The 14,960-nt window shown below is 42.5% G+C and overlaps 1 protein-coding gene across 3 annotated transcripts in view; it reads right to left on the reverse strand.

The window, feature by feature from the left end:
• The window catches only part of chd1 (chromodomain helicase DNA binding protein 1), a 121,447-nt gene that overhangs the window by 64,704 nt on the left and 41,783 nt on the right, over nucleotides 1–14,960 (reverse strand). For all 3 annotated transcript variants that reach the window (XM_034191476.1, XM_034191475.1, XM_034191474.1), the window contains exons 8-15: nucleotides 14,334–14,434; nucleotides 14,064–14,242; nucleotides 11,842–11,966; nucleotides 11,500–11,716; nucleotides 8,406–8,495; nucleotides 8,094–8,284; nucleotides 5,323–5,511; nucleotides 4,577–4,739 (exon numbers count right to left, since the gene is read on the reverse strand). In XM_034191476.1, the coding sequence (XP_034047367.1) occupies nucleotides 4,577–4,739; nucleotides 5,323–5,511; nucleotides 8,094–8,284; nucleotides 8,406–8,495; nucleotides 11,500–11,716; nucleotides 11,842–11,966; nucleotides 14,064–14,242; nucleotides 14,334–14,434 (1,255 nt within the window). The remainder of the gene's footprint in view (nucleotides 1–4,576; nucleotides 4,740–5,322; nucleotides 5,512–8,093; nucleotides 8,285–8,405; nucleotides 8,496–11,499; nucleotides 11,717–11,841; nucleotides 11,967–14,063; nucleotides 14,243–14,333; nucleotides 14,435–14,960) is intronic.

Raw genomic sequence — 14,960 nt, forward strand, 5'->3', positions numbered from 1 at the left:
CGACTCAGAAGCAGGCGCACAACGACACAGCTCTTCTACTGAACCATGTCTCTCATTTAGGACTCACAGTGAACTTTGCAAAGAGTTCTCTTGTTCCCAGTCAACAAATGACCTTCATCGGCACTGCCATCAACTCCCTGACTATGACTGCATCGCCATCCCTGCAGAGAGTGGACGATGTAATTCGTCTCGTCTCACACATTCAACGGGCTGTGACACTGCCTTTTGGTTTAATGTTCCGGGTGATTGGCAAATTGACTGCAATGTCGCTAGTGGTACCTTTGGGACTTCTGTTCTTACGTCCCCTACAGATTTGGATCAACAACCTAGGCCTCAACTAAAGTTGCATCAGCACAGGCTTGTACGACTCTCCAACCAGTGCCTTCTGCACCTCAAACCCTGGGGGAACGTGGACTTCATCTGCAAGGGTGTCCCTCTAGGCTCTGTTCCTTCTCGCCGAGAGGTGGTTGTTACAGATGCATCACTCAAAGGTTGGGGGGCCGTGTGGAATCACAGGATGGTGAGGGGTGTCTGGAGTCCCCAGGAGAGACTCCAACACAAACGTGCTGGAGCTTCGCGCTGTGCGACTGGCTCTCAAGCATTTCCTCCCAGCCCTGAGAGGAAGACATGTTCTTGTCCGGTCGGACAACACGTCAACAGTCCATCACATAAACCATCAGGGGGGCATCAGGTCCAATCACTCATTGGCAGAAACTCGGAAGCTTCTCTTATGGGCGTTGCCTCGCCTTCAGAGTGTCAGAGCAGTTCATTTGCCCGGTGTACAGAACAGCGCAGCGGATTTACTCTCCAGACAGAAACCACCACCGGGAGAGTGGAGACTGAACCCGATTGTGGTCCAAATAATCTGGCAGAAATATGGTGCAGCGGAAGTGGACCTTTTCACTTCAAGCACCTCGACACATTGCCCACGATGGTACTCCCTCTTGGAACCAGACAGCCCGCTGGGGCAGGATGCATTGGCTCACCCATTGGCCGGATTGCCGCCTTTATGCCTTCCCTCCTCTCCCGCTGCTGATGTTGACACTGCACAGGACAGATCAGAGCAGCCACAGGGTGCTGCTGGTTGCTCCATTCTGGCCTGGGAGGATTTGGTTTCCCATGATTTACAAACTCCTCGAGGGAGAACCTTGGGCTCTCCCGGAGAGGAAGGACTTGTTGTCACAGCTACAGGGGAGGATTTGGCACCCTCACCCAGAACGCCTTCAACTGTATGTGTGGCCGTTGAGGGGCCAGACTCCTTGTTAAGTTCTTGTGACCAGGCTGTTGTTCAGACTATCCTTAATTCACGTGCTGCTTCTACCAGGGCTTTGTATGACAACAGATGGAAGCTGTTTGCGCGGTGGTGTGAGAAACAAAAGTTAGACCCGGAGCATTGCCCTGTGCCTATTCTCCTCAAATATTTACAAGAACTGCTGGAGAAAGGACTTTCTGTCACTACCTGGAAGGTTTATGTTGCTGCAATCTCTGCCCGGCACGTCTACGTTGATGGCCGGTCAGTGGGTTCACACCTCTTAGTGTGTCGTTTTTTTTGAAAGGTGCTCTACGTTTGCGGCCTCCAAGGCTTGCACGCGTACCTTCATGGGACCTTCCTCTAGTCCTGGAAGGTTTAAGCTTATCCCCTTTCGAACCAGTTGAAAGTGCTGATCTTAAATGGGTGTCAGTGAAGACTGCCTTTCTACTTGCACTGTCTTCGGCTAAGCGGGTGGGAGAGCTCCATGCCCTATCAGTCGCTGGGGACTGTTTGCGATGGAATTCTGACGGATCTGGGGTTACGCTGTGGCCTAATCCATCCTTTTTACCCAAGAGAATTTCAACTTTTCATGTTAACCAGCCAGTTTCCTTGGCTGTGTATGTCCCGCATTCTGATCCAGGATTATCTGTTTCAGGTTCCCTGTGTCCTGTCCGAATGTTGAAGCAGTACATTAGTGCGACTGCCAGGATCCGGAAAACAGATGCCCTGTTTGTGTTTTACGGTGATCACAAAAGAGGCTGTGCTGTCTCAAAGCAGCGACTCTCACATTGGGTCGTGGATGCCATTTTACAAGTATACAGGTCCAGAGGTCTTCAGCCTCCTAAGGTTACGTGCCATTCCACCAGAGGGGTGTCCACCTCCTGGGCTGCACTGAGAGGTGTCCCTCTGAGTGATATTTGTGCTGCTGCTACGTGGGCTTCGTCCTCTACCTTCGCCCGCTATTACAGACTGAATGTGGCCGCTCCTCCTGCGGTGACTTCGGCAGTGTTGTCTGCCTCCACTCCCCACTGCTGATGCGAGGTGAGTGTGACTCTTCGTGACCTTGTTGGTACTAAGTCATCCAGGTGCTAAAGCACTGCCCTCTGGCGGTCAGGAGGAATGAAATAGAACGAGAGTTACGAATGTAACTACGGTTCTATGAATTCCGGCTGACCGCCAGAGTTGCTTGTCACTCAGAGTCTTGCGAGTTCATTCCGAAAAGAAGCGAGCGCTGGGTGCGTCTGGTATATAAAGACAACCAGTGACGTCACCCAGGTCACATTCAATGGTGTGACTTTGTTGGTATATATTCTCGACCTCTGTGCTGCGCACATGTAGTTATCCAGGTGCTAAAGCACCGCCCTCTGGCGGTCATCCGGAATTCATAGAACCGTAGTTACATTCGTAACTCTCGTTTACCCCAATTTTGGCCTCCTGTTTATGCGAGGTTTGAAGGATTTTAAGGTTTTGTTACCGACATACAAAATCCTACATGGACTAGTGCCGTCCCATTTGGCAGATCTAAATAAATCTCATGTGCACCGTTGTGCTCCAAAGGTGAAGAAGAAGCAGGCAGGTCACAGAGATTTTTGTTATTGTGCACCTTACCTGTGGAACACTCTGCTCACTGAGATAACACAGGCTCAATCTGTGGAGTTATTTAAATCCAGATTAAAGCCTCATCTATTCATTGTATCTTGTAACTGATACAGCCCACACCAAATCATTGTCTTTCCACCCAACGTCAATTACTTCCATTACTGTAAACTCAGCATCAGCACATCCAAATTCTGTGGAACGTTAATGAAGTACAGGATACAAAGCTGACAAACTGAACTGTTCATTCCGACTGATTGATTTCCATTTTACTCTCTGCCCAAGATTCAAATGTAACTATCGGTAGCTTGATCCATTAGGTACCGTTAATGTACGATTACTGAGAAAATCAGCGGCACATAACTTTTAATACCCACACCAAAGCAAAATGTTATAAGAACCACTGTGCAGTCTCCAAAAATATGATTTAATAAAAACCCAAAGAGAGGTTAGTCTGTTAGCTTAGCCAGTAATAGATAGAGGCCTGTTCAGGCTTCTTTATTCATGCCCGGGTCACACGTTGCATTGCTAACACTCCACCACTTTATCCATTTCTGGGTTTGTCGTAATGTAGGCAGAGTAAGCGCTGCCAACACGGCAACGCCCAGAGCAGAAAATTCTGAGCTTCATACTGGCTCTTACAGGTCTCTATAGAAAACCTGAATGAGGTGAAGCAGGATTTGTAGGGTATATTGTCAACGATTATCTGACACTCTGGTAAGTTAGCCTGCTTAGCTAATGCTTGATGCCAACTAGTGACTAAAATGTGAACATTGCACTTATATTACTAATGTTATAAAATGAGAAGGGACCAAGTGTGGGTTTGTGCATGAGAGAGAAAGATGACTGAGAGGCAAAGAAATGTGTGCTGCATGTGAGGGAGAATGAATGTTTTATGTGTGTGTATGTGTGTGTGCGCACGCGCATGTGTATATGCGAGTTTGAAAGAATGACAGGAAGACGGATGACATTAATGTACATGTTTGTTTAAACAAAAAACAAATATGATGGTAAGGTTATGTCAAACAAACAAACCAAAAAAAAAAAAAAAAAAAACCCTAGAATTTCCATTTGGGACAATGGTGGTTAAGTTTGGGACAATAGAAAGTAAAATTCATTAGTTGTGGAAAAAAGTTAATTTATAAATTGATTTGTGGCAGACTCCTTATTCAGCTTCCCAAGTACCACAGCCTGCATATCCACAGATTCCACAAAGATCACACCTTTCTTTGCCGACAAAGGCACCCAAGTTTGCAGACTCCACAGTCTTACCAAACACCCAGTCTATGCAATCACTGAACAGAGTAGGAGCCAGAACACATCCCTGCTGAACTCCATTAAAAAGAAGTCAGACTCTGCCCCCAAGGACAAATTTCATAAAATAAGAACATCTCACGCATAGCCAAGAGTACCTCCTATAAGGTAAATGGAGAATACTGTAGCAAGCTCACCATAATAGCAAAGCAGCTAGCATGGCGGGTTGAGGCTGTACTTGAAAAGCGTGTATTTTACTTTCCAGGTTTTTTTTTTTTTTTAACAAAACTGAAAATGATATTGATCAATCTCTGAAACGGCTGTCTTTCACCCTTTCATATATTTGCATGCAATATTGTGTTTAACGCATATGATGGATGTCATTTAGGACTTTTGGTGGGAAACCATTCTCATAGATAAGAAATGTTAAACAGTTTCAAGGACATAATATATTTCAAGACCAAACCAACAGACCTGCAAAGTGTCAGCTTTATTGTAGATTTCACTGTCGTCTGGTGGTTTGATCAGGTAGCAGTGGTTACAACACTTCTTCAACTCCATCATGATGTTCAGAAACCCTGATGTGCTGCCCTTTGTACCTTTACTCAGAGCTTTATAATTTCTGGTTAAGATCCACCTGTTAAACACAGAAAAACGTTACAACATTCATGACAGAAATGCGCCATAATGCTGTAGGAGTCACTAAAGAGAATAATTTTTCTCAATCAGGGTTGCAAAGCCAAAATTTTTTTTGTTGTGGCAGAAAAACTGCAAGGGGGCACTGAGCATTGCCTTATCCCAACAAACAGCTAACAACTACCTTATAATGCGTACAATGACAAAAGCACTCAACCTCAGCAGGAACATAGAGTCTGTCCATTCTACTATCACAGATGAGCTTGTTTTATCTTTATTATCAGTGATTTTGTCTGACATACGAGTCTGACATTCTCTGTAGGCAAATACAGAGAAAAACAACTACTTCAGTTTTCTTGGTTGTTAGGATGACAAGTTAAGCTCCATCTAGTTGGTTGGCCAAAAAGGCGCTGCAGTGATGACATCGGCACCTTTCTGAAACAAGAGATTCTCAATTTAATGTGCTCAGGGCAGGTGCACAAAAAGGATTGAGCACTCTGAAAAAAATGGGCTTGGCGTGGCATTTTTTCCCTTGGCAAACACATGTGGCCACAACTGTCAGAAAGATGCTAACCAGGTCTTACTTGTAATACTGTTTTTGAATAGCACTCATCTCCACTCGGAGGATCTGCTCCACTTTGGCAGGCAGAGACTTCTCCACGTCCTTCTTGACTCGGCGCAGCAGAAAAGGTTCTAGCTCCTTGTGTAGACTGGTGTAGCCAGAGTCACGTCCTTTACCATGCTCGTCCTCAAATAGCTCCCACGAGTGAAATCTAAATGAACACATTCAACATTTTTAGCAAGACTGGAGCATTCTCAAATTATTAGGCCTCATAATATCTGTGCAGAAACGTTCTAACTCGCCTCACAAAATGAGTGTGGTTGCTCAAAAAAATCATGCATGTTATAATGATATGTGCATACTGGCTAATTTTGTTCGAACCACCTTGCAAATGTGAATCAAAATTGGAGGAGTAAAACTAGGACATTCAGAGTAATACTGATTGAGCAACATTTTTGTTGTTAAAAATAGTCATTCTTATTAATTGTATTATTATAACACACCAAGAAAAAACAAGTTTTTAAAATATGTTCAAAAGTGGCCCTTTACTCTACGGGGGATGTTCAGACTGCCTGATCGCACCGCTGACAGTGTGCGTATGAAACAAAACATACTTATTTAGTGAATCAGGTTTCATTTATCCCATATGATCAATCAGAAAATGTCTTTATGAAACAGGGGGGATGGACTGTTGAAAGAGCTGACCCCAGGCTTATAGCAAAGCAGAGACGATGCACACACATTTATTTGGTGACTTGGGTTTAATTAATCAAATACCACTCAATCAAAAATTGCTCTGATTTGGCATTTCTGTTCAAGGAGGTAAGCAAACGAACAGTTGGCCCAAAGGTCACAGAACGTGCATGTGTTATTGTGCATGCACGTCAAAATAAATAAAATAAATATTGCCATTAAAAGGAATTTGCATTAGTGCAATTAAGCAATAATGTAAATTCTTTTTTATATATTTTTTGACTGATCACAGAAGATTAAACCCAAGTCATCAAATAAGTGTACAGTCTCAGCTCTTTCACTCATTCACTTGAATTATACAGGCTGCCCCCCCAAAAAAGTGTCACAAAATCATTTAACTCTAATTCTTCAACAGCTAATCTGAATTCTGACTTTTTTTTTTACCAGACATTAAGATATTTTTGAGGAATTTCCTCTGATGTAGTTTGAGACTGATCCCATGAGGATGCTGCTTATAACCGAGCAAAAAGGGAAACTGGTGGAATTCTACTTTGAGACCAAATCTATCACGCAAAACCAACAACAATATCAAAGTCATTTTGGAGTTAGAAAAGCTCCAGACAGAAAGACGATATGAAGGATTGTAAAGAAGTTTCCAACTAACAGAACTGTTGACAATGTTAACAAAGGGAGATCTGGCCGAACCAACGACACGGAGCACATACTGAGCACATCTTGTGAATGCCAAAACTCTTACAGACAGGTGAAATTAGAAATGAACACCAGAGATAAAATTCCCTGAGATATGCTTCAGGATGACATATGACAGATATCAGTATCCAAAAGTGTATAGATTTTCTATAGCTTTCTTTTTGTGGCACTTTTTTGGGACACACTATTCACCTTAGTGGCAGCTCCATTTTGTCAAGCAACTTCCGGTTTGCCACTGCGTCTGATGATTAGCTATGCGGGAACACAGTACGCTTGAAGTGTCCGAACATGAGCAGCATTAATCGTTCAGTTTGTGGGCGCCACAACAACTGGAAGAAGAGGAAACTATCACTTTCAGAACGATGTTTTGAACATGGAAAGCAGAGATCTGAACAGCATTTAACTTGTTCCCTCCTCCATTGAAAGACAAGGATCTCTGATGCTGACTAAAGGTGCTAAATTTGAAAAATCCACCCAAATGTCCCTATGTTCTTTTCATTTTATGGAGAAAAAACCCACACCACTGGATCTTTACCCAGAGAAATGGTTGGACTACAACGATCCGTTGAGGATGCTAGTGAGACAAACGGTTAAACTGTGTTTGTAGTGTTAGCTGCTATCTTATTTACTCATTTTCAGCGTTTGATACAACCAAGCACTGCATGAAATAACACCATAGTATATTAAAGTTATGTAATCTTGGCATTATGGTGATACTACTTGTCGGGTAGTATTTTAACTTGTTTTATATGAGCTCCGCACCACTGTGCGGCATGGAGCTTGTAGTTCCTCCTAGCCAAAGCGTCCACGCCGAGTAACAACACAAAGCAGTTAAAAAAAAAAAAAAATCGAGGGCCACTTTTTCATGTCATCTTCCCACTTTTATGACCCGTGGGCGAGCCAGAGTCGATCCCTTTGAGCTTTTCAAAAAGGTTTTTGTTTCTACCCATGTAATATCTTCCATTGTTCTATACTGAAAACACTGCTCACCGGAGGTCCTAAGACAAACCGAAATGCCGCTGTTGTAAAAGTGGGCAGGGCTGAATAAGGTGAATATCGCAACTCCAAATGAACTGACTGCTGAACATTTTTCTTTATCTATTTTATGTCTGGCTCATTTGGATATTTGTGAATGTTTAATTAAAGCTTAAAAGAACAGATATGTTGTTATGTGAACAACCTCTTTTCGACCTCCATGACCTTGATTATTATTATTAAAACCATGGTATTGAATGTGACATTGAGAATCATATATTGGAATTCCTCTGGTATTGGTATTGACTTCTTTTGATATTATGATAACCCTAAAAAAGAATAACACAAGAACTGCATACTATTTTCCAGAAAGGACACAATGTTCCCCAGTAAGTTCAACTGAAAGTGATCTACTTTTCGGGCATAATGAAGTGCAGCAGGGACCAGAGCTCTTTGAGTGAGTTCTGCAGCGGGGTTCCTGTGATCAGCAGCCTGTGATTGGACTTGAACTCCATCATCGTCTTGTAAAGGAGCGAATCGTCATTCTTCAGGCGGTGAGCTTCATCCACACCAATGAAAGCCCAGTTCACACTGCCTAAAAATGACTGGAGATGAACATTTGTTGCAGGTTAGGCATGTACACACATCCTTTTACACAGCTTTAGCAAAGTCTTTTATAGAGGATGCACGTCATCAAACTAATGAAGTGCCAAAGCAGCGACCGACCTTGTCTTTGAGGAGGATCTCGTATGTTGTGAGGAGGATGTTAAATTTTAGCCTCTTGTTGTGGATGTGCATCCATTCATGTGTTCTGATCTGCATAGACGATTAAAAAAAAAGATTTGCAAAAAAAAAAAAAATCAGAAACCACAGATTAAGTCCAGAATCAATGCACTGTGAGAATGTAAGGCTCATTCCAGATCATTGCAGCTTCCAGGTGACACAAATGAGAGATGAGATATACTTTATTGATCTCACAGTGGAGAAATTATGTTTACACTCCAGTTACCTCAGACAGCAATTAGTCCACAATTATTACTTGTTTACCGTAATAATGGCACACATCAGAATTAAAGACAACACATACACATTTGACACTGTTTATGTGCACTAAGTTTGAAGAAGTCCGTTATCTGAATTGAGGCAAGTGGATGAAGGCCACGCAGCAACCCTGAGATGCGCCGCCGTCAGCTTGGGGGGAGGAACGGGGGCCAGCTGCAGCTAAAACGGCACCGCCCCCGCAGAAGGGGAAAGGAATGACGTGAGCAGACGCCGGAGTGGGGGATGTGTGATGGATGTAGGAGGGGGTGGGGGGAGGGAATGGAGCATGCTTCAGTCCTGTGAAAAACAGTTTATTGTCTTTGTGAGTTGAGATAAGAAACAGCCAAATGATCCCCAGGCTGAAGAAATTCCTCTGGAGGAAAAACAGTCGGGCAATTTGACCTTCAGGCTTGATAAGCCTGTAATGTTGTGGTTTGAGCAGTAAAAAAACACTTTTAACAGTTCCACTTGCACAACCAAATCCCAATTATGAATTAAGAATATTCCCAGTTATGAATTAAGAATATTCACCGGCCTCTGAAATCTTCAACTTCAACTGCAAGGCACGCATCTGCTCCAAGATGTCATCCAATTTGCGTCAGAGTTCAAGAGTCATCGCGGTCTGAGAATGCACTGCTTTGCCAACCTCGTTAATCATGACGGACAGGCGAGGGGCCGTGGTTCTTGATGCCGCCATCTTGCCATTTTTCCGGTAGATGAGGCCAGCACATACGCCAAAAAGTACCAGCCCTGCTACCATAAGACCAAAAATGAATAAATCCTCGACGTCCTCAACGGAGAAAAGCGCCAAGCATGCCACACGCCAAGAACTCCAGGGGTCAAGAACATAGCCTGCAGGATGTGTTCCCTCTGGGCAGGTAGGATCCCCCAATCCTGACCTTCTTGTAGAAAAAATGGTGTTAATGGTGTTCAGAGACCAGCTGATCAGTTCCATAGTTAATCCAATAGTAGTCCAATAGATCCAGTATCCAATATAATTTGAGGAATTCACAGTCTGGTGAAGTAGGGACTTGAAGGTTAAAGCAGAGAACAGAGATAAGGGAGAGTGGAGGAGATGCGACCGCCCTTGTCAGAGTTCCAAGTGGGAAAATGTACCAAAAGTGCTCAAAGCAGGAGCAATGCTGTTTTACACAGCTCACACTTTTTTTTTGGTCTTCAAGACACCCCATTATGAAATCTGTCTGCAAACCGTACAGTGGCTCTCAAAATTACACAACCCATCTCAATAAGGCCATGTGCACATTACTGACTAAAGTGACCTGAAAAACAGATAAACCAGATGGGATTTATTTACCAGATGGGTTGCATTCATTTCTGAGCAACGTATATCTCAGCTGAGATATCTTCAGAGAACATGAATGACAACACAAAACATTTTTGCCATTCATGGTTAGTGGTTGGGTGAAGCCATTTATTGTCTTGGCTTCATAGTCTAGTACAGCAGAGAAGGAAGTATGTTTTGTGCAGTTAAATGTTTACACTGTGATTCTATTTTTTATTCATAACGCATTCTAAAAGTTTAAATCATAAACTCTGGTTGGTTCAGGGCGTAGTCATTATACTCTTAAAACTGGCAGCAATATCAAATTATATATCATGATAAATATAAAAATAATAATCATTTAATCAGGATTTTTTTCTGCCACATTGCGCAGCCCTCATTGACATACATTTTATTTAAAATAAGTGCACTGCAGTGACGAACAAATCCACAATCGGCTGACTGCACATTCAACCATCAACAAACGGTTGAGGCAGGATGGCGCTTTTTCTTTTCCTCAAACACTTTCTGAGCAGAAAATCTTCACACACAGCAGACAGAGTGTAACTTTACACAGAGGTGTCTGGCGTGAGATTTATACATGGCATCAATCTTAAGCCTGGCACATACTATAAATTATGGCTGCCCTGCGTTCACATTACTGCAAGTTAAGCAGGCGCAACACAGACGCAGACCTTGTTAATACAAAGAGAAAGTACCATATATTTTGCAGCTCACAGCCTCTGTTGTGTGTGCACATGCTTGGCCATTTTTCAGCAACTGAGTGGATTAGTCACACTTGAGTGTAGTTTTTGTAATGGCTCCAATCAATTTAAACACACTGTAGGCCTGGATATGGAGACGGCCCTTTGCACTGTGCGGGGCAGCTGTGCTGCAAAGAGGAAAGGGAGAAGGAACTCCGTGCTTCAAAGGTTTCTGCTGTATGGGGCCTCTCAAATAAAGTGCGCCTGGATGCTGTGTTCTACCAAAAAAAAAGTTAAGCCTGAGATTCTTGGCACTGGTTGCATAAAAATGTAATTAACAAACACCTGAGATCAGTCTTCTGAATATGGCGACAGTTACATCATTCTGCATTGTCATAAAATTTACATACATGTGCATGCAATGAACCACATCGCAGACGTACACACATGCACACTGTCTGTGCTGCACTTACTTGATGGCAACACAATTTCCAGCAAGTTAGAAATTTTGTGTGTGTTGCACTCTTCCAAAAACGACTGTGGAACATGAGCCACACAAACTGTGTTGCTTTCTCATGCAGTCTGTCAAACACGCAATAATGTAGATAAGCACAGATGCAACATATAATGTATAGCCATCTTAACACACCATGACCATATGAATGTTCCCAGAAGAATGGGGAAGAAAAAAATACGCCAACACCGAAAACACAGAAATCCAAGTAATCTTTTATGACGATGGCAGATGTCGCAACACACAACATGCTGTGTTGTGCACACGCCTGGACCATACCATGTTCCTGCTGCTGATGTCTCCCAGGTAGACCACAACGTTCATCTGAGGTGCCCAGAGCTGGATTTCTCTCTGCCAGGAGGTTAGTGTAGACAGGGGCACCACTAGCAAGAACGGCCCGTACAGCTGGTGGTCATTAAACAGATAGTTGAGGAAGGAGATGGTCTGGATGGTCTTTCCTAATCCCATCTCATCAGCGAGGATGCAACTGTTGCCTCTTTGAGGAGAAAGAATGGGATTTTAGAGCTTAAAGACAATGGTGTGCACAAAAAGAACAATCAGCCTGAAACTAAGGGGTATGACGGGTCCTATTTAACCGCACACAGACAAGACTTGACTCACTTGCACCAGGAGTGAGCCATCCAGTTCAAACTGTCCAGCTGGTAGTCTCGGAGCTCCAGCCCATCACCTCCTATGTAGGCTGGTTGATTCTTCATGGGCACAAACCTGGGTCTCTGTTTCAGCACCTACACAGCAAAAACAAAGCTCAACTTTCATTCAGACAATAAAAATCTGTATTTCCTTGATAGTATTACAGCCCGCCACACCACCAAAAAATAGCAGATGAAATACTGAAAAATTATGCCAAATATCCATTAATTTACAAATCAATATAATTTTTGGGTATCTACAGCACTCTGATCAACCTATTAAACACCAGATTTGTAAAGTGAAAATTGATACATCACACAGCAATACCACCTTATGGACACACAGCATACAACAATTCCTGAATGAAGGGGAAAAAGAAAAAAAAAAACAACACAAAAACAAATCATTGACAAAAGGTGGACGAACAAGCTTTATCACCGAATAGCCTGCGAATCAAGGGCGCAAAAGGGATGAAAGATGAACAAAACAAAACTGAAGCTAACGATGTCCACGCTTTAAACAAAACACACCTGGAGTCACTGCTTGAGCAGTGTGTGTCTGCATCTCTGCGTTCCAGGACTCTAGGATGCCAAGAAACTGCAAACACAAGCGTGTGATCCTACCCACTGTGGAGATCTGTGCACACATTGGTGGATCCACCTGCTCTGGTTCCTTCATCCAGAACAAAAGAGAGTGGCGTGCCGTGCCATGCTGTAGTGACTGCAGTATCACTGTATTACGTTACTAAGCCATATATATTGATTTATAACACAAAGCTGTCAAAAGGGGGAATAAATATAAGTGTAAAGATGATTAAATAGATCAGAGCAGTAAATTGATGAGTCCGTGTGATGAGACACCGTGCATTGACTCCCCATGTGCGGTTATTTCCACCAGCTGATCACTGAGCAGCTGATCCACAACGTGAATTCTGCCTTCCAGAACAGTTCTTATATAATAATCTGAATCATCTACCTGTTATTATCACATGTACATAAGGGCTGGATTGTCATTCCTACACTCATATACTACTACTACTACTACTACTAATAATAATAATAATAATGCCCTTCGTTAAGTGCCGTGTGACTGGGCCTTTAATTGAGGTGCTACTAAATCGATTAAAAAAAAAAACACTTTGTAGTACAGCAATGAATCATGGTCATTATTAGGTGTCGACAATTATCGGCGCCAATATTCAACATTTCTGCAGATATATCGGCCATATTTTGCAGCGCTGCATGTAGCGACTCACTGGTCGCCAAGTTCCACCTTCACGCGCTGTAGCTTCACTCTGAACTGCAGAGCACAGCTGAAAGTAGTGTCTCTGCCTGAGTAAAAGAAAAACCTTCATCAAAATCCTTCATTAAATAATCCACAGCTCACCCACAGAAATTAATGGTTTATTTTACAGATTAAAAGCTTGGTTTCCTCAACAGGAGAAAATGCTTGCCAGCAGAGATGGTGTTTGAATCAAGGACAGGGGAGTAGAGGGGACTAGAGAGGGGGAAGAGTGTGAGAGACAGGAGAGGAGGGGGGTTCACTCATATGAAAACAAAAAATAATAGTTTTCATGGAATGTTTATAAACTGTACCAGCAATTTACTGTTTACAAGCGATCGCATGCTCATTTGTGTGGACAACAAACTTTAGCGCTAAACTCTCCTTCAAGCAGCGGAGCAACTTAACGATAAACTATTAGCTTCACCTCATAGCCTCCCTTTGTGAAACAAGAAAGTGTGAAAAACTATGAGTCTGACATGTTTTCTTCCAGGTTTTATCCTTGAAAAAGCAGGTTTATAATGAAAATCTGTCCAGGTTCAGCTCTTGTTCAAATAAGACAATTATTAAAGGGGTTATATAGATATACTCGTATAAGAAGTTTGCTGTTTTTGCATTTTTAGTGCCTTACATTTTTTCATGCTATGTACCTCATGATTGAGTTTTCAGTTAGTACCACCGGCCTGAACATATTTTAGAAACACTGAAAATGAAATATAAAATTACCTCAAAAGCAGATGAAAAGCAATACTTTAAAATTCTGCCAAAGCATACTACATTAACATTCTGCTACATTCTCAACAATTATGTTGTCATATTCAGGGCTCAAATGGTAACCTATGACCTACCGGCTTTCAAAACACTGCTTTAATACGGCCCCAAAGACAGACACTTTGTCACTAAGCAATTACCTTGCAGTCTCTAGATGGAATGGTCTTGGAGTGGTTTCTGCTCATGTAGTCATCAATGCATTTCTGAAACTTCTTAGCAATCAGAGCACCATCCTCCCAGCTGCACTCAGAATATGGCAAACCCTGCCACTTGCACAGGTAGTCTGGGTAACCAGCTGCCGATTTCTGGTTTGAATGTCCTGCCAAATGAAACTTAGACATCTGGTAATCACATTCATCAAGTGGCATAAAAGAAAGTTAAAGTAAGGAACAGAAACACAGAAAACATACCTATAATTCTTTCTACAAGTTGATACTGGGAGTGCAGGTCACCAATGAGTTCTTCCTGGCAGTTAAAATACTCCACATCTTCTGGGGATGCAGCCTTCAACCTGAGAATAAAACAAACCAAACAAATCAAAGTACAAATTCTAATTCAGTGTCAAATTCTGTTTATATTCTAGCTTTAACACCTACATTTAAAACGGGTTCATGACAAAAATAAATAAAAATCTGCTTTGAACCCACACAGACACTCGAGGCAATCAACATAGCACAGCACTAGGTCTATCATGATAATCAATATATCAGCTTATCATTCGATATAATATGTGTATGTCACGGACATGAACGAGCGAAGCTCTTCAGCATCTCACCATGTCATTTCCGGTTTGCGGCTTCGTCCTGCATTGGTTTTTGGCTTTTTATGGCAATGTTGTCCGGCTTGTGGCTTTTTCTCCACTGGGCTGAATTTTTGTGTCATTTCCGGTTTGGGCTTCACGCAGCTGTGCGGCGCTTTGCTCATATAAAAATGAATATGATCGTTTTGCTGGCCTTGATATTATCACCCTTCCATGTGTGTCTGTTGTTGGACAATACAGTGTTTATTTCTCGCTTGCTTTTACATAATATGCCAGA

The sequence above is a fragment of the Thalassophryne amazonica genome, chromosome 17, assembly GCF_902500255.1.
Source record: "Thalassophryne amazonica chromosome 17, fThaAma1.1, whole genome shotgun sequence".
Classification (NCBI taxonomy): domain Eukaryota; kingdom Metazoa; phylum Chordata; class Actinopteri; order Batrachoidiformes; family Batrachoididae; genus Thalassophryne; species Thalassophryne amazonica.